Genomic DNA, 18,571 nt, shown 5'->3' with positions numbered 1-18,571 from the left:
GTTTCTTTCCTCCCTTTTTTTCGAATTGGTCGTGAGGGGTAGATTCGAGTTACAAAATGGCGGCGTGGGGCGTGTGGAGTGCTGTTCTCCCAACTGTCTCCTGCTGAACGGACGGCTCTCCCCCTCACTGCCCAACGCAGAGAGGCGAGGTCCCCGAGGGACATGGTGTTTGAGTCTCAGGGCTTGCCGACCACCGAATCCTTCGAGGCTCTCAGCGCCCCGGAAGCGATCGGGCGCCGCTTCAGACCCGAGCGCCGCGGCCGCGACCTCGCACCTGCTCGCCGCTACGCACCCGGGCTTCGCCGCACCCACAAGCCAACGAGGGCCGCGGCTGCCGCCGGCGAGGTGAGAAGCAGGCGGGCGGGCGGGCGGCGCGGTAGGGGCGGGGGCCGAGCGCGGAAGCTGGGGTGCGGGGCCCGGGTCTGGGAGGAGGAAGCCTGGCTCCGGGTGCGGGACCCGGGCCTGGAATGGGGACCCTGGGAGGGAGGAGCGGGGTGCGGGGCCCCGCCTGGGGAGCGGGTAATGGGGGAGCCGGGGAGGGGGGGCGCAGTGTCAGCAGCGACGCAGTCGGGCGTGTTTGTGAAGCCGGGCTCGGGGCCGGCCTGTTGGGGCTGCCGTGTCCGACTTGGGTAAGGCCCGCCCGGGCGCAGGGCCTTTGCGGCCCTGGCGGAGGCAGGAGCCGGAGCGGGCAGGGACCGTCCTGGCGAGGCCCCCTCGGTTTGTTTCCTAGCGGTTCCTCTCGGTACTCGTCTCTTTCTTTTCGCTCCTTCCACCATCTCCTTGGTCTGGCTTCACTTTCTTATTGCAGTCTCAGGCCACTGATCACCCGTTAGGCTGCCCGATTAAGAAGCAGTGTTAGAGATTTCGTTTTTCCTTAGCGTTTCAGCCTCCGGAGTTCGGCCCCATGTTCCCTTTTTCCTCCGGGCATCACACCGTCGAGTATGTTCAAATCTGTTTCCGTCTTAAAACTGATGTGGACTGAAGTTAAACCCCAAGGGTGGGGCAGCACCAGGTGGTATACGCAAACCTCACTATGTCGGGCAAATAAAGTTTTCTCCAATTACCAAAAGTTTCGATTTGCTATCACAAGGCATGCTTCATACCTAGTAATCATTTCATAATTTGGTGCCTTTTAAACCACAAGCCCACATGTTTTTTAAGTTCTAAGTAATAGCATATAAGACTCTAGGTGCCAGGCTTTGTGCTAAGTACTTTACAGGGATTTTTTTCCCTTTTTCTCTTCTGGCATAAAAAGAAGATTATTGTCTGAAGTATCATGCTTTGAAATAAAATACGGATTTGGTAACGTATTTTTTAAAGCCAGACTCATAATTCAAGTTAATTCTCTTTTTTTCCACACTACAGCTTTTAAGTTAGGGAGAAGTAGTATTTTGTAGCCTTTGCTTCTAACAAAACTTGTTCCTTTAATAATATTTATTGAGTCCTTCCTCTGTTCCAGGCACTAAGCTTTTTGTGTATCTCATTTAAATTTCACAACACCTCCCTGTTCTACAAATGAAGAAACTGAGGCACAAATATTAAATAATTTGCCCAAGGTCTCCAGCAACAAAATGGCAAAACTGGATTCTAGCATTTTGTAGTATTTTCTCAAATACATCGTGCCCCAGATCTCTGATTCTGCAACAGCCGGACCATCAGCCATTGGGGGGCGGGGAGTGGATTTGAGGTACATGAGTGAGTGAAACAAAGGTACCCGCCCTCTGATTAGTCATTGATGGGATAAATAGGGTGGAACAAGAAGCAGCTACATTAATTTAGGTTGTTTCAGTATGCCAGTTGTCTCTTCAGTTGTGGGTATGAGTTAGGTGTTACAATTTTATGCTTATCACAGGTTTTGCACTTTCACCTCCACCCCTTTTTGCCAGTTAATCTTAATACCTATTAAGTTATTAAGTTGATAGTTGATAGCAAAAAATGACTGTTTCAGATTCTCCCCTCTTCCGCCCTCTGGTGGAGGTGCTAGTTACTGAGTAGGAAAATGGCCCGAAAGAATCCATACAGAGACCTGGCCTCTGAACAGTTCAAGTTTAATAAGGATCTATGTGTAAGGGTACCTTGTTTGTTTTCTGGATGACAAAGATTAGTAGCAAAACTTGACCAAGTGTTTGGGAGGGAGGCATTAAAAAAGAGGACTTGCAGGTAATGAATGAAAATTACGTTAATTCTCATTTATGTTTTAGAATCTGGGACTTTAAAACCATTTTTTCTGTAATCAGAAAAAAGCACTTGTAAAAGAAAAATTGAGAGATTATTAGAAGAGTATTAAAAGCTGAAAAGCCCTATGTGATTACCCTACAGGGGGTCAGATTTTGGAGGACTTTGGAATACCAGCATTTGAATTTTATTTTATAGATACTAACATGCAATGGGTGATGTGTAAGTTTGTATCCTAATGACCAGGAGGTTCTAGAAACTTACTCTGGTGGGTTGTGGTGTTGAGGGCAAATGAGACTGGGGAAGGACTATAGGAAGGAAGCTAGGCTGGTTTTCAGGAACGCTGGCTAGTGTTCCAAACTAGTCGATAAATTCCTGGGCAAGGTAAGTAGCAGAGAATATGGAGTTCTTTGGTCCATTTAACTGGTCAGTTAGGGAAGAATCCAGCACAACACTCACAGTGGAGCTCTCCATTGAGAGAGAGAGAGAGAGTGTGTGTGTGTGTGTGTGTGTGTGTATTACGCGGGCCTCTCACTGTTGTGGCCTCTCCCATTGCGGAGCGCAGGCTCAGCAGCCATGGCTCACGGGCCCATGTGGGATCTTCCCAGACCGGTGCACGAACCCGTGTCCCCTGCATCAGCAGGCGGACTCTCAACCACTGCACCACCAGGGAAGCCCTGTTTCTGTTTTGTTTTTTTTTTGCGGTACGCGGGCCTCTCACTGCTGTGGCTTCTCCCGATGCGGAGCACAGGCTCCGGACGCGCAGGCCCAGCAGCCATGGCTCACGGGCCCAGCCGCTCCGCAGCATGTGGGATCCTCCCGGACCGGGACACGAACCCGCGTCCCCTGCATCGGCAGGCGGACTCTCAACCACTGTGCCACCAGGGAAGCCCCCTGTTTCTGTTTTTAATAGCAAAGGATTTATGATCTTAGGATCACAAAATAAATTGGAAATTTTAAGGGATGGATACAAGTACCCACCTTGAATAAGTGCTCGTAGAGGTAATACCGTCAATCCCTGACTCTTATTCCTCCCCGTAACACCATGGTTTTTGAGGAGTTGAGCTGATGGCTTTTTTTTGTTATAAATTTATTTTATTTTTATTTTTGGCTGTGTTGGGTCTTCGTTGCTGCACGCAGACTTTCTCTAGTTGCGGCGAGCTGGGGCTACTCTTCATTGCGGTGCGCGAGCTTCTCATTGCCGTGGCTTCTCTTGTTGTGGAGCATGGACTCTAGGCACGCGGGCTTCAGTAGCTGTGGCACACGGGCTCAGTAGTTGTGGCTCGCGGGCTCTAGAGCTCAGGCTCAGTAGTTGTGGCGCACGGGCTTAGTTGCTCCACGGCATGTGGGATCTTCCCGGACCAGGGCTTGAACCCATGTCTCCTGCATTGGCAGGTGGATTCTTAACCACTGCGCCACCAGGGAAGCCCTGATGGCTTATTTTTGAAGAGTTAAAAATTCTAGGAATGTTAACACATCCATATTAATCATATTTTGAACTTTTAAATGGTGTCCTAGCTTAGAAATATGCAATTTGGGGTAATGAAACGTTCAGTCTTGGGAAATAGATTACTATCAACTTGTCTATAGCCTAAAAATGAATAGAGATCTTCCTCAACATATGTTGGGGTTACGTCACAATACACCCATGGTAAGATGAAAATACTGTTAAGTCGAAAATGCAGGGCTTCCCTGGTGGCGCAGTGGTTGAGAGTCCGCCTGCCGATGCAGGGGACACGGGTTCGTGCCCCGGTCTGGGAGGATCCCACATGCCGCAGAGCGGCCGGGTCTGTGAGCCATGGCTGCTGAGCCTGTGCGGCCAGAGCCTGTGCTCCGCAACGGGAGAGGCCACAGCAGTGAGAGGCCTGCGTACCGCCAAAAAAAAAAAAAAAAATGCATTTAATACACCTACCCTACCGAACATCATAGCTCAGCCTACCTTAAATGTGCTCAGAACACTTACATTAGCCTACAGTTGGGCAAAATCATCTAACACAAAGACTATTTTATAGTAGTGTTGAATATCTCATGTAATTTATTGAATAGTGTACTGAAAATGAAAAACAGAATGGCTGTATGGGTACAGAATGGTTGTAAGTATATCGATTGTGATGGCTTGGCTGGCTGACTGGAAGCTGTGGCTTGCTGCCTCTGGCCAGCATCACAAGAGAATATCATACCGCCTCTTGTTAGCCTGAGAAAAGATCAAAATCTGAAAGAAGGTTTCTACTCAGTGTGTATTGCTTTCACACCATTGTAAACTTGAAAACTTGCAAGGCGAACCATTGTAAGTCAGGGACCATCTGTACTCATGTTGGGAAGGTATTTCCAATACCTTATTCAAATTCTTAACTAAGGTTGTACTTTATCATCCTTAAGAGAATTTTAAACATTAAAAATATCCTGCCTGGGGCTTCCCTGGTGGCGCAGTGGTTGAGAGTCCGCCTGCCGATGCAGGGGACACGGGTTCGTGCCCCGGTCCGGGAAGGTCCCACATGCCGCGGAGCGGCTGGGCCCTTGAGCCATGGCCGCTGAGCCTGCGCGTCCGGAGCCTGTGCTCCGCAACGGGAGGGGCCCCAACAGTGAGAGGCCCGTGTACCGCAAAAAAAAAAAAAAAAAAAAAAAGTCTTGCCTGTAGCAAGACTCTGTGTAAGTATAAGTTGCATGGAATAAGTTAGTTAAGTATTTGTTGATTATTATTCAGTTCTTTAGATTTCTGATTTTTAAAAATCAGTGTTTCATTGTAATTTTTTTTTCTTTCTTTTTTTTTTTTTTTTTTGCGGTACGCGGGCCTTTCACTGTTGTGGCCCCTCCTGTTGCGGAGCCCAGGCTCCGGACGCGCAGGCTCAGCGGCCATGGCTTACGGGCCCAGCCGCTCTGCGGCATATGGGATCCTCCTGGACCGGGGCACGAACCCGTGTCCCCTGCATCGGCAGGCGGACTCTCAACCACTGCGCCACCAGGGAAGCCCTCATTGTAATTTGTTCAAATGCAGTTGATTTAGTATATTGTTCGCTGTGCCTTAGAGGACCTCACTGCCTCCTCCAGTAATCTTTATTTGATTCATGACCCTAGGAGCCCCACAGTGCTGCAGAGTTCTCATTAAAGCAGCGCCCACTGGTATCAGGAATGTTTTTATCTCATTTCATGCTAGAGTGAATTTTTAAAATTCTTTGTAAGATTTAAATCATATTCTAGAAAAGTAAACTTATCACTTCTAGTCTTTTTGCTTTTAGGTTCGAAAAAATGGCCAAAAGAATTGCCGAGAAGGAATTGACAGATAGGAATTGGGATCAAGAAGATGAAGCAGAAGAGGTAAGAAATAATTTCCCTAAGAATGATTTCCTTCTACTTCCAAATTTAAATTCTTTTTGGGATTCCTCATGAAGACTCTGGTAAAATTAAATGGCCTTTTTAAGAACATCCAGAACGGGAAATAGTATGGTTTCTTATGATCTGTACTTAGTCTAGAAATTGATTACATTTGGGTGTGCTTCTCCATTAGCAACTCTTCCCTAAATGCTCTGCTCCTTTGTGGAAGCACCTTCCTCCTAAATTTCATGGAGCATTTCATTGAAGCATTCTAAGCCCATGGTTTTAGCCCACATTGAAGGGTGAGTGAATGATCTAGTCATAAACTTAGCACAGTGCCAGCACTCAAACTTGAAAAGTGGTTCACCACCACTGTCTTAGTCTGCCACGCTCACAGTTTTAGATTTTAGAAGATTGAGGTCGCCTCCCTTACTGTAATGCTTCTTGGAGGCCCATTTTATTTCATATACTTAAGACACCGCCCACCCCGCAACAACTGCGTTAATAGGAATAGAATTTAGATGGCCTAGTTTCTTTCCTAACAAAATAAAAATGGTCTTCCCTGAGGAAATCTTTTAATTTTTATCTTACAAAGAATAGAACACAGCTGCATTTCTAAAGTGCCTCATCAGCCGTTTGATATTCCCAGGCCAGTTCACTAAGGAAATCTGCACCAAGTTAGCCTTTCAAGTTAGTAGAAGTGTGCTAGGTTAAAAAATAGATGTATATTTTAAAGAGTCTGCAAAAGTGTTTCCAAGATAATTCTTAGACTGCTGTTTTCCTTCTTTCGCAATCTGTTTTCTAATATTAGTATTTTTTCCTTTACAAATATGTGTACTGGTATGTTTGGGGAAACCAAAATCACAAGTATGGGCTTTTAACAGAGCTTTTAACAATTCTGACTGACTTGGTACTTCTTAAGCAAGTCTTTGGTAACTTTAGTTCTTTCCAGGTTTTAGGCACAGTTACATTCTGGGCCTACCATATAATGATTTGTTTTGACATTAAAATACTTCAGGAATGAAAAAACTTCCATTTGGACAGATTCTAATGAAATGAGTGTGGAAGGACATTACATTTAATTTGGGTCAGGTATAGCCAAATGATCCCTTCTGTGGGTGTAGAGATTTCTTTAAGTTTAGTATTATCTGAAATAAGTATAGATGAGAACTTTTTACAGAAAATATTTTATGCCATTCCTCCAGGGTAAAAAGAAGGGTTGAAGTAAAGCGAAAGATTTTCAGCAGGTTTCCAGCAGGTTACTTAGAGTCCCAGTCTCAGTGGTCTCTGGGTCACGGGCAGAAGGGCAAAGCTCCTCTTTGAAATAATGTGTATTATGAACATAAAATTTATTTTTGAAAACCATAGTTGTAAGAGATTAGATTTGGGCATCTGGGTAATGTCTTTGAATATGTTTGAAATATTCGAAGAATTGATCATGAACAGCTTTGCACCAAAGTTTTGATGGTCTTAGTCTTCTTAGAACTTTGATATATGCGCTCTTGTCTCTGAATTGTGATAAAGTCTGGATTTGTAGTTTCTGGAAGGTTTCTGATTCGCCTAACTAGCATTGGAATTCACAGGATAGGTACTAGACATAAACTTTAACGTGCCCTCTCCATAATTCGTGTTACTTAAAAACCAGAAGAGGGCTTCCCTGGTGGCGCAGTGGTTGAGAGTCCGCCTGCCGATGCAGGGGACAAGGGTTCGTGCCCCGGTCTGGGAAGATCCCACATGCCGTGGAGCGGCTGGGCCGCTGAGCCTGCGCACCCAGAGCCTGTGCTCGGCAACGGGAGAGGCCACAGCAGTGAGAGGCCCACGTACCACAAAAGAAGAAAAAAAGAAAAAAAAAGATATCTCGATCAGTTTGTCTGGTCTAGCTTTTTTGTTCAGCATTTTATCTCCTTTTTGGCCTTATCTTGTTGCTGTTTAATTTGTACACTCCTGCAGGTGGGAACATTCTCGGTGGCCAGTGAGGAAGTCTTGAAGAATAGAGCCATAAAGAGAGCAAAGCGTAGAAGTGTTGGATTTGAAGTGAGTGTTTTCTTACAGCTTCTGGTATTAAACACTAACTCGATTTCTGAGCTGTAGAATATTTCCACCTCTGGGAGCAGTCAGATCAATAAATGCTTTTTTTTTTTTTTTTAATTACTGTCTCTTATGTAATCTATCAAGAATGTCTTTTTTTTAATACAAATAATGGTTTTTCATTGTTAAATTCATTATTTCAAGATATTGAGTATAATTCCCTGTGCTGTACAGTAATTCCTTGGTTGGTTATCTATTTAATACATAGTATTGTTGTATATATGTTAATCCCAAACTGGTAATTTATCTCTCCCCTCACCTTTCCCCTTTGGTGTAACCATAAGTTTGTTTCTATGTCTGTGAGTCATATTTCTGTTTTGTAAGGAAGTCCATTTGTATCATTTTTTTAGATTCCATGTATAAGCAATATCATATTTGTCTTTCTCTGTCTGACTTGCTTCACTTACTATGATATTCTCTAGGTCCATCCATGTTGCTGCAAATGGCATTATTTCATTTTCTTTTACGGCTGAGTAACATTCCATTGTGTATATATATACCACATTTTTATCCAGTCATCTGTCAGTGGACATTAGGGTTGCTTCCCTGTCTTGACTCTTGTAAATAGTGCTGCAGTGAACATTAGGGTACAAATATCTTTTCAAATTATATCAATAGTTTTGTCTGGATATGTGCCGAGGAGTGGGATTGTATGGTAGTTTTTAGTTTTTTTAAGTAACCTCCATACTGTTCGCCATAGTGGCTGCACAAATTTACATTCCCGACAACAGTTTAGGAGGGTTCCTTTTTCTCCACACTCTCCAACATTTATTACTTGTAGACTTTTTGATGGTGGCCATTCTGACCGGCGTGAGGTGATACCTCATTGTATTGATAGTTTTGATGTGCATTTCTCTAATAATTAGCAATGTTGAACATTTTTTTATGTGCCTGTTGGCCATCTGTATATCTTCTTTGGGGAAATGTCTGTTTAGATCTTATGCCCATTTTTTGATTGGGTTGTTAATAAATGCTTTTTTAAATGCCTAGTGCACTTGTGAAAATTCCTTGGTGTAGACCATGGGAGATACAAAAAGATAATAAATACGAGATCTGGGACTTCCCTGGTGGCACAGTGGTTAAGAATCTGCCTGCCAGTGCAGGAGACGTGGGTTCCAGCCCTGGGCCGGGAAGATCCCACATGCCACAGAGCAGCTAAGCCCATGCACCACAACTACCGAGGCTGCGCTCTAGAGACCACGAGCCACAACCACTGAGTCCCCATGCCACAACTACTGAAGCCCACACTCCTAGAGCCCGTGCTCCACAACAAGAGAAGCCACCACAATGAGAAGCCCGCACACTGCAATGAAGAGTAGCCCCCGCTCGCCACAACTAAAGGAAGCCCATGCGCAACAACAAAGACCCAACTCAGCCAAAAATAAATAAAATAAAATAAATAAATTTATATTAAGAAAAAATAAATAAGTAAGTAAGTAAATAAGAGATCTGTACCTTAAAGGGAACTTATCCAATTGGAGAAATAAGATATAGATGTAGACAAATTTGAGTTGAGTGACAGTAGGAAGAGGGAAAAGAGTAGCAATAGGAAAGCAAGGAAGAGGGTGTTGGAAGTAAGAGAGGAAAATGTAAGATATTCTCAGAGTCTTACCTGCTCCCTAGGACCGAGCTCTGGGTAGGCTGATACCTTTGAGAATAATAGAAGCGTTTCCCATTTTGTTTTTCCTTCTAGTATAATATGGTATATTAAAATGTTTCATTCCTGTGTTCCAGAGGATAAAAGATGAGTTATAACTTGTGAACTGAAGTCATGTGGTCAGTATTCAGCCGTCACTCCGTGTTTAATAACTCTTCCCCAGTACAGTCCTCATCCCTCAAATAAATTCCAGACACGTGAGCTCTGTCTTGGTGACCTGGACATCTGTTGTCAGGCAGGAGAGGCTGGGTTGAACATCTTGGGTGGCATCCTCAGAAAAAACCTACAGAACTGCACGTTCTGTGGTGGCTCTGTTCAATTTTTCTTTATTCCGAGTTCTTTTCTGGCCTGATTTCATTCTTAAGACTGGTGACTGGCTGGATGTAGGTGTTCAGCCAAGTTATATTTGGTGGCTCTTTCATGAAGAAGATACCGGGGGAGGGACAGCTTCATTAGGGAGGAGGTGATCGATTTTGTTTTAGAAATGTATTTCGGGACTTCCCTGGCAGTCTGGTGGTTAAGACTCCGCCTCTCAATGCAGGGGGTGCAGGTTCGAGCCCTGGTCGGGGAACTAAGATCCCACACGCCTCCAGGTGTGGCCAAAAAAATAAACAAATAAATTGCACATCCCTCTTTTTTTTAATTTTTTATTTTATATTGGGGTATAGCGAATTAACAATATTGTGACAGTTTCAGGTGCACAGCAAAGCGACTCACCCCACATCTGTGTATCCATTCTCCCCTAAACTGTCCTGCCATCTGCGCTGCCATTAACATCTCTTAAAAAAAAAAAAAAGAAAAGAAAAATGTATTTCAAGGGGCTGTGGTACATCCAAGTGGAGTTCTCTAGGAGACCACTAGGTGTACTGATTGGCCACTCAGAACAGGAAGTGGCGTGAGAGGTGGGTGCAGCTCTGAGAAATTTCCCCATCAAGGAGGTTGAAGCCAGGGGAAATGAGAAGAGGCCTAAGAGTGCAAGTTCATGATGAAGAACGAGATGCCTAGGGGAGACAGGCTCAAGGAGGGACGGGCCAGCTGTGGACAAGTGACAGTGAAGAGGCAGAAACAGTGCAGACCACAGCCCAGGGGCAGAGAGCAGCATTAGAATTTCATAAGGCATGCCAAACATTTCCAGAGCATCTTGGGTTAGAGATGGGAGACAGCCACCAACAGCAGGAAGGGTCTGCCAGAAAGACCTTGCTAAAGAAAGCAGAGAAAACCTTGGAAATAAAATGTTGCCTCTGGATTTCTCAACTCACGGAAAATCTAGAATTGGGACTCAGTCAACTTTGCAAGTTTCTGTATACTGAAAGCAGGCCGTAAGCAACAAAAGTTCTTAGGAAATTATAAGTAGTGGGTAGAGTACTTTTAGTTAACCTCACTTGATGTTTCTACAACTTCCTTAGGCAAAGGGTCTTTGAGTAGTATATGAAGAATCTTTCATTTGGGGTTTAGTTGTGTTGAGAATGTGTTTTTAGTTACAGTTCTGTGCCTCGGTGGTGAGTCCGTGAATTTATTTGAATTAGTCTTTTTAACCTTTTATATCCTAAATATATTTTTAAAAATTATTTCACTGTAAATCACATCTATCCTTCCTGTTTTAGGAAGGCAGCTCCGGGTTTCAAAGCTGTCATGAGTAAAACCCATGTTCTGTTTCTGCTTGTGCTGGCAGTTTCCTTTAATGCTGGTTGCATAAGGATTCTAGGTACTATTTAGCCAAGATAGTACTGTTATTCACTTGCTTATTTGGAGACAGAAAAGTAGAGTTATCTCGTGTGTGCTCTTTCTTTATATTTCAGTCTGATGGTGGAGGGGCCTTTAAAGATTTTAAAGGTTTGGTTGTACCTTCTGGAGGAGGGGGGTTTTCTGGATTTGGTAATGGCGCTGGAGGGAAGACTTTGGAAGGACTGTCAAATGGAAACAGCATAACTAGTGCCCCTCCCTTCTCCAGTGCAAGGACAGCGACCGAGACCAAGGCCACCTTTGGTGAGTAGGTTCTTCTCCCCCGAGTCACATCTGTGTAAAGATGATCTATGACAAATAACTTTCAAAGAAGTTTTTCTTGTACTTTTTCTGAGTCCTGAGGCTATATGAGCAAAAACAGGGTAATGGTGAAAGGGATGGAAATTAGGGAGCTTTTGGCTCTTTACAGAGTAAGTGAGTAGAGCACAGGCCAAACTAGACCTGGGTTCTGTTCTCAGTTCTGCCAGTTACCAGCTCTGTGTGACCTCGGTGACGTTCCTTAACCTTTGAGCCTCCAAATCTTCAACTGCGAAACGAGAATGACCTCAGAATCAACCTAAGGGTCAAAGGAGAAAAAGAAGCTCTTAGCGGACCCTCTGTAAAGGCCTCCCATCCCACCCCCTCATTCATTATACACGTACCAAGAATTTCCTTTGTGCCACATACCTTACTGTTCCCAGTCTAGGTTTATTTTGCCCAGGACATGTTGATTGCCTAATCCTGTTTTGAGGGAATTGGTCAAGAAGTCTTGGGATTAACAACAGAGAATGGGATCATGGGTTAAAATCTTTGGTTCTTAGAAATGATCCTGACTCGTTGGATTATACTTAGCTAGTTATTCTAAGAGTATATACTGTTTCATTTAAATTAGGCAGAATGTTTAGTGTGATTAAGGTAAGTACTTTCTATTAAGATTTTAACTGCATTAATATATGTTCCTCCCTACAACCTTGGGGATTAAGTTTTATACTAACATAGTACTTTGACAGTTTTTGGTAAAAAAGCCATCCTTTTGAAGGAAGAGATTATTTTAAAATTATAGCAGTTTAATGCAAGCATGTAAAAAGTAGATATATTCATATATATAATGTTTGATTTGATTTTTGTAATAACTAGTTTCCAAATACTATATGTGCACATACTTCTTGAACTGTCACAAAAATGGGATACAGTAAAAGCACAAAATACAAAGACAGAGTGGTATGAAAATCAAGATGACTTAATTAAATCAGCTTCTGAATAAATTCTTAAAACTGTAATTTCCTTTAGGGTCTGTTGCTGTAAATGGCCCTACCTTCTTGGTCGATAAAAAGATTTCAAATCCCAGAACTAATGGCGACAGTCAGCAGTCCGCCTCCTCTGGCCTCACCTCCAGTGCCGCCCGCCACACGAATGCCTATCATAAGCAGTTGGCGGCCTTAAACTGCTCCGTTCGGGATTGGATTGTGAAGCACGTGAATAGAAACCCGCTCTGTGATCTGACACCTATCTTTAAAGACTATGAGAAATACTTAGCAAGCATCGAACAGCAGCATGGGAACAGTGGCAGCAGTAATTCTGAAGGTGAAACCAACAAAATCTCAGTTGAAACACAGCCTCCTTCCCTGTTTGGCTCAACAGAATTACAGCAAGAGTCAACATTTTTGTTTCATGGTGACAAAACTGAGGATACATCTGAAAAGAAGGTGGAGGCTGTGTCTGAAAAGAGCAAGGACCCGTCACTAGGAGCAACAAGTGCCTCATTTAATTTCGGCAAGAAAATTGATAGTTCTGTTTTGGGCTCCTTAAACTCTGGCCCCTTGACTGGATTTTCATTTTCTTCTGGAAACGCCAGTTTATTTGGCAAAGATATTACCCAGAGTAAACCAGTTTCTTCACCATTTTCCCCTAAAACGTTGGAGAGCCGAGCAGAAGGTGGCGGCAACGACTGCAAAGGTAAACACAAAGTCAGCCCTGGAAGTCGTCTAGATTTGTGGGAGTTCTGTATTTGGTGGGAAAAGCGTAGCCTTGTGCACGAGGTGGATCTGGATTCACGTCACAACTCCATCATTTCCTCGACGTGAGTGTGATCCCGGACAGAGTCGATTAACTCCTTTGAGTCCGTCTCCTTATTCGTGAAATGGAGTAAGACTGATTTGGTAGGGTTATTTTAAGGATTAAGAGTATAAAAATAAAAATAATATAAAAACACCTGGCACAGTGACTTTGAAAATTATCAAATACTTGGCTTTCCATTTAAAAAAATTGTAGTTTATTGAAAAATTCATGATGGACGTTCACTGAATTGTTTGTTTTTAAGAGATTTGCTTATAAATAAATTCACAAGGCAAAACCATACTCCACTGTAAAAAAGGTAGACTTCATAGCTGTGGGGGAAAAAATTGACAGGGTTTTCCCAAGATGTGCCTGGACTGCAGCCACCTTTCTAGAAGTTTCTGTGGTGTGTCGTGTTAGTGCCCCAAACCAGGCCTTAATCCCCGCCCCTCCGCTCCCTACGTGGTTCAAGAAGCTCCCTGGAAAGAGGGGTTGTATCATAATCCCTCTTCACCACCTGGTGGTGGTGAACAAACTGTGTGTATGTAGGCTCTTACTTATAAGCAGTTAAAACTACGTCTCTGGGCTTCCCTGGTGGCACAGTGGTTGCACAGTGGTTGAGAGTCCGCCTGCTGATGCAGGGGACACGGGTTCGTGCCCCGGTCCGGGAAGATCCCACATGCCGCGGAGCGGCTGGGCCCGTGAGCCATAGTCGCTGAGCCTGCACGTCCGGAGCCTGTGCTCCGCAACGGGAGAGGCCACAACAGTGAGAGGCCCGCGTACCGCAAAAAAAAAAAAAAAAAAAAAAAAAGTACGTCTCTCAGGCATCAGCATATTGATCCTTGAGAAGGAAAACTGCAATTGCCAGTGGGCCGTTAAATATTATGTTTTTCTACCTGGAGGGAAACTCTCCTTATGTTGCCTTGCCCTCCTCACCTGTATCCTCAGGCAAGGGCCCTCCAGGGCAAAGCATAGAATAAAGAGCTCCCCCTTCTTCTCTGCCCTAAATACGACAGAGGGAGAGTCTGTCATAGTCACAGGGACTCTGCGGGTTGTGGAAGGGATGTCGAGTTTGAATTAAGTCTCCATCTCAGCAGGATGCCCCTCCATAAAGCACTTATTCCTTATCTTGCGGTTAACACGTCTTACGCACACTTGGAGAGCTTGTTAAAATAACAGATGCCCGGTACCCACGCTGGAGGGCCTAACTCAGGAGTGCCTTCTTAAAATCGAAATGAGCTTGTGACCTGAATTATTTGAGCGCCAGAACTGTTTTTCTTAGTCACTAGTCAGTGAGTTTTATGCAGTTGCTTTCTCCTTAAGGGGATTGTAATTTGTGTCCAGCAGTGACTTAGCTCTCCCCTGAGGTTGAGGCACTGGAGTGAAGGGAAGTGCTGTTGGACTCAGCCCGGGAGGGTGCCCGTGGTACCAGCATGTCCAGGGGCGTGGTGGCCCTGACAGAGCTTAAGTTGCTTACAGTTGGCTTTGGACTAATTTCTCTGACAACTTGTCCTGTAAAGTTGTTATTTTCTCCATTGTCTTTGGTCATTGCTCTCATTGGTTATTCCTTGGCGTGATGCAGCTACAGTCACAGGAGCATTCGGGGATGAAAGTGTTGGAAACCCATCTGAGATTTTTATTTCCCAGTGGGTAATCTGAGTATATGTGAGTGTTGACTGATTGTTTTCCTGTGTGAGTTTGCCTGTTCACTGAATACAAGCACGGACACTTTGATTCAAGGGCTTTCTGCAAAAATCCAGTGAGTGCCTCCTTATCCCCGCCCCCCGCACGATTAGATTGTGTTTCAGTTTCTGTATCAGCTTACCTGGAATTTTTAGGTTGGGGCGGGGGTAGGTAACGAACTTCTTTTGTCACGTTTTCAAGCTCTTGGTTTGAATCTTACTGAATTAGTGTTGTTTTTATAAAAGGTGGAGATGAAGAAGAGAATGATGAGCCACCCAAAGTAGTAGTTACTGAAGTAAAAGAAGAAGATGCTTTTTACTCCAAAAAGTAAGTAATAGTCACGGGAATTCCACTTTTCAAAGACGTGGAAAGAGGCTTCTGGCTGGAGAGCGCAGGTGACATTGTCCCTGCAGAACTTACTGGGCGTCCCATCCTGGGGTCAGGCTGTGCCCATTCTTTGAATTGGAACAAGGAAGAATTCTTGGCCTGTTTATTTAAAAATAATCCGACTCTAAAAATTTCCTGCTGGGCGTATCCTACTCTCTTCTGTTAATTTAGCTCTTTTCTGCTTTTCAAGTGCTTTAGAGACAGTCTTTTCTTTTTGATCTTCCTGCCCCAGTCTCATCTCATCACTCTCTCCCTTTTTCTCCTTTCTTCTCTTCCCCTCCTCCTTCCCCTACAAAGACCTAGTCACTGATTTGAGGTTTGGTTTTACTTCTGCTCTTAAATTAGGTGGCATCTCGGATTCCTTCCTGGAGACACATTAACCTTCGTGGATTTTCTCACAGCCAAAAAGTTTTCCATAGCAGCCATTCCTTCCCGTTAAGGATGTGTAAATACTTTATCTTTCCCTCAGTGATGAGAACTGGTTTGGGGTTTTTGTTTTTTGTTTGTTTGTCTAATGAGAGCTGCTGATTTCAGAAGAAGACTGAAGAGAAATTTTGAATCATCTCTCAATGAAATTAGTGGTTTTTAACAAAGATATTTACTGGAAAACGTTTGTACCCTCTTAGAAGCTTCCCTGGATGTGTTTTTCTAATACAAACATTTCAGACTTAAGTCAGCAATTTTCGTAGTGTGAATCACCAAATCCTGTGGGATTCCCAAATGTTGTTTATTTTTGAGAACTTTTAAGAGAGACCAGCAATTCCTTTTGCCTGTTTTAAAATTTAATTACACAGATGATGTAAAAGAATGACCCTGACTTAAGGTTTTTTTTTTTTTTTTTGTCCACGCCGCATAGCTTGTGAGATCTTAGTTCCCTGACCAGGGATTGAACCCCGGCCATAGCAGTGAAAGCGCCAAGTCCTAACCACTGGACCGCCAGGGAATTCCCAAGATTTTTTTCTAATCAGTAAATCAAAGGAACAGGCAGTAGTTTTGGTTTGTTTATTAATAACCTAAGGAGATGTGTGACAGGAGGCCGGGGAAACATTTGACAGCATTATTCTAGGCCTTGCTTAGGCATGTTTTCCAGACTTACTTCAACATCTTGGGAGATCAGAAATTGAAGGAGTCCTGAAGAGAATTCAAAAATAAGAAGTAGGAAAGTGGGGGGGTGTTTGTGTGGCAGAGTGTGTGTTCTGTATTTGTTCCTCTTCTTTAAGGACCAGGTCAGTTCTTTTGAGCTCAGGGCTGAAGGAGCACGTCAGGGAGGTGTGGGATGCTTGGCTGTTTGTCATTGAGTGTCTGATTGTACCTATTATTTTTCTCTGTAGGTGTAAACTATTTTACAAGAAAGACAATGAATTTAAAGAGAAGGGTGTAGGCACTCTGCATTTAAAACCTACAGCTAATCAGAAGACACAGCTTTTAGTGCGGGCCGACACCAATTTAGGTGGGTATCTTTTTTTTCAGGTGGTACAAAATAATCATAATCACATAGTATGTAAAAGCCCTTTGCTGATTTAGTCATTGAGATTTTCAAGTATATTAATGTGTTCTTTGGAATGGAATAGAGTTTGTTCAGGCCAAATTCATCCTGTACTCACTGATTATAGATTTAGTCGAGTACCAGGGTAGTAGGGTATAAGAAAACCTGGATGTATTGAAAGCTGTTGCCAAGAAGTAACCGAAATGGTTTTCATTTTCCTTTGTGCTAGGTATGTGACTAAGAAGCTACAGGTAAATCGGATGGTTTAGTAAACACTCAAGGGAAATTAACTGTTCAAAGGAATCCTTTTTATGTAGCAAATATTCATTAACTCGTTGCTGTCCACCCTTTACCCCACCCTCCAGCTTTACCTTTAAAACAGTCCTCTGAAAGGAAGAGGTAGTGGCTGGGCTCGGGGCGGGTCTAAGGGGATGTGGTCAGTGGTGGCAGAGTACACCAGACTGTGTCCTGGAAAGAAACTTCTGCGAGGCTTCTTTCCTGTGGACTTGACTAATCTGTGATACTATCATAGCGACATCACTGTCACCCTGTGAGCGGTGCTGGCCTCTGACAGAGCCGTTTCTCTGCTGACCATTCTCTGTTCGAATGACATAGTGAAGCCTCCACGTCGTGCTGGCGTGTTTTTTTCTGCAGTGCAAGAAAGCACGGTGTGTTCTAAAGCGCTGCTGGTTTAGGGCTGCTGCCATGGCTGTGGGAGACTTGGGGCAGGTGCGCAGAAGGCGGGTCCTCCTCAGGGAGGCCCAGTCCACGTCCTGCCAGAGGCACATGGTCCTCTCTCAGGGACACCGTGCTGGCATCTGGCAGGGAGCTGTGGCCATCCTTAGGACATTCCTGTGGCTCCATTAAGTATAAGTTGCTCTGGTGTTTATTGTTTAGCCTCTTAAAGCTGTAGTTTCACGGAACTTTAGTTTATATATTTTGATGCATTTTTTCCCTGTGTTTAAATGCAGGCAACATACTGCTCAATGTTCTGATTCCACCCAGTATGCCGTGTACTCGCACAGGGAAAAACAATGTGCTTATTGTTTGCGTTCCAAACCCACCCATTGATGAGAAGAACGCCACCACCCCAGTTACCATGTTAATTCGGGTAAAAACAAGCGAGGATGCAGATGAGCTGCACAGAATTTTACAGGAGAAAAAGGATGCCTGAACACACTTCGGCTGAGGAGTCGTTGCCAAGTTGCTGCTTCCCCACCGCCCCCTAAACTTAGTTTTCTTCTCTTCCTACTTTGACATTCTAGGACTTACAGATAACTTATAAGTTGTGTGGGGAAGATTAACACGGCCAATAAAACCTTTAACGTTAAGTGTCAAGAAACTGTATTCTCCCTTCTTAAGAACTGTCTAATGTGTGAAATACATTTGAAAGGAAATTTTTGGAAGATTTTTAATGTTCATTTATTAAACTAACCACAGGTGATTTCTTAATGGACTGAAATCAGGGTATCGATTATAGATTTCCCAAAGGCTTTTCCGATCCAGGAGTTTGGGGTCAGCTGCCACCACCGGCGCGGCTTTTCACGGCGGTGTGTCCAGAAGGGAGCTTGCCTGTAGCGGTCTTCTTTCTGGCAGGCTTGGCTGATGTGTGTCCACGTGAACCGTGCTACCGTGCTGTGGCGGAGATGTTTCTTCTTTGCTTTATTGTGTTATTTTACAGCTGAAATGTGAGCACTGAATGTTTGCCTTCAGCTTTTTCTGTGTGGACGCTGGCCTTTAACCCCATCGGCTGCTTTACTGTGATTCTGGAACTGCTGTTTCATTTTAAAAGGAAATGAGTAGCTTGTTCTTTGGTTTTGTAGGTTTATTCATGAGGTGCTCTTACTTCTGTCCCCCTAGAGACAAATGGGATGGGGGGGGATTGCCAGGAATGAGATTTAAAAGCACAAATTGGTAGTTTGTAGACCCTTATAGAAAAGAAAGGGTTAAACCATACAACAAAAGGAAGAGAATATGCTCTTGGTTATTTGTACCATGGTGAATCC

The 18,571-nt window shown here is 44.0% G+C and overlaps 1 protein-coding gene across 1 annotated transcript; it reads left to right on the top strand.

Annotated features, from left to right (window-relative positions):
- Window positions 1-10: 10 nt before the first annotated feature.
- Window positions 11-18,367, top strand: NUP50 (nucleoporin 50). The gene is made up of 8 exons (XM_081248083.1): window positions 11-345; window positions 5,412-5,490; window positions 7,438-7,521; window positions 11,032-11,218; window positions 12,245-12,910; window positions 14,938-15,019; window positions 16,411-16,529; window positions 17,537-18,367. The coding sequence occupies exons 2-8, from the start codon at window positions 5,422-5,424 to the stop codon at window positions 17,737-17,739; spliced, it is 1,410 nt and encodes a 469-aa protein (XP_081104209.1). The 5' UTR covers window positions 11-345; window positions 5,412-5,421; the 3' UTR covers window positions 17,740-18,367.
- Window positions 18,368-18,571: the final 204 nt, after the last annotated feature.

Source organism: Mesoplodon bidens (genome assembly GCF_964165515.1).
Source record: "Mesoplodon bidens genome assembly, chromosome: 11".
NCBI classification, from domain to species: domain Eukaryota; kingdom Metazoa; phylum Chordata; class Mammalia; order Artiodactyla; family Ziphiidae; genus Mesoplodon; species Mesoplodon bidens.
This window is presented reverse-complemented; position numbering and strand designations above follow the sequence as displayed.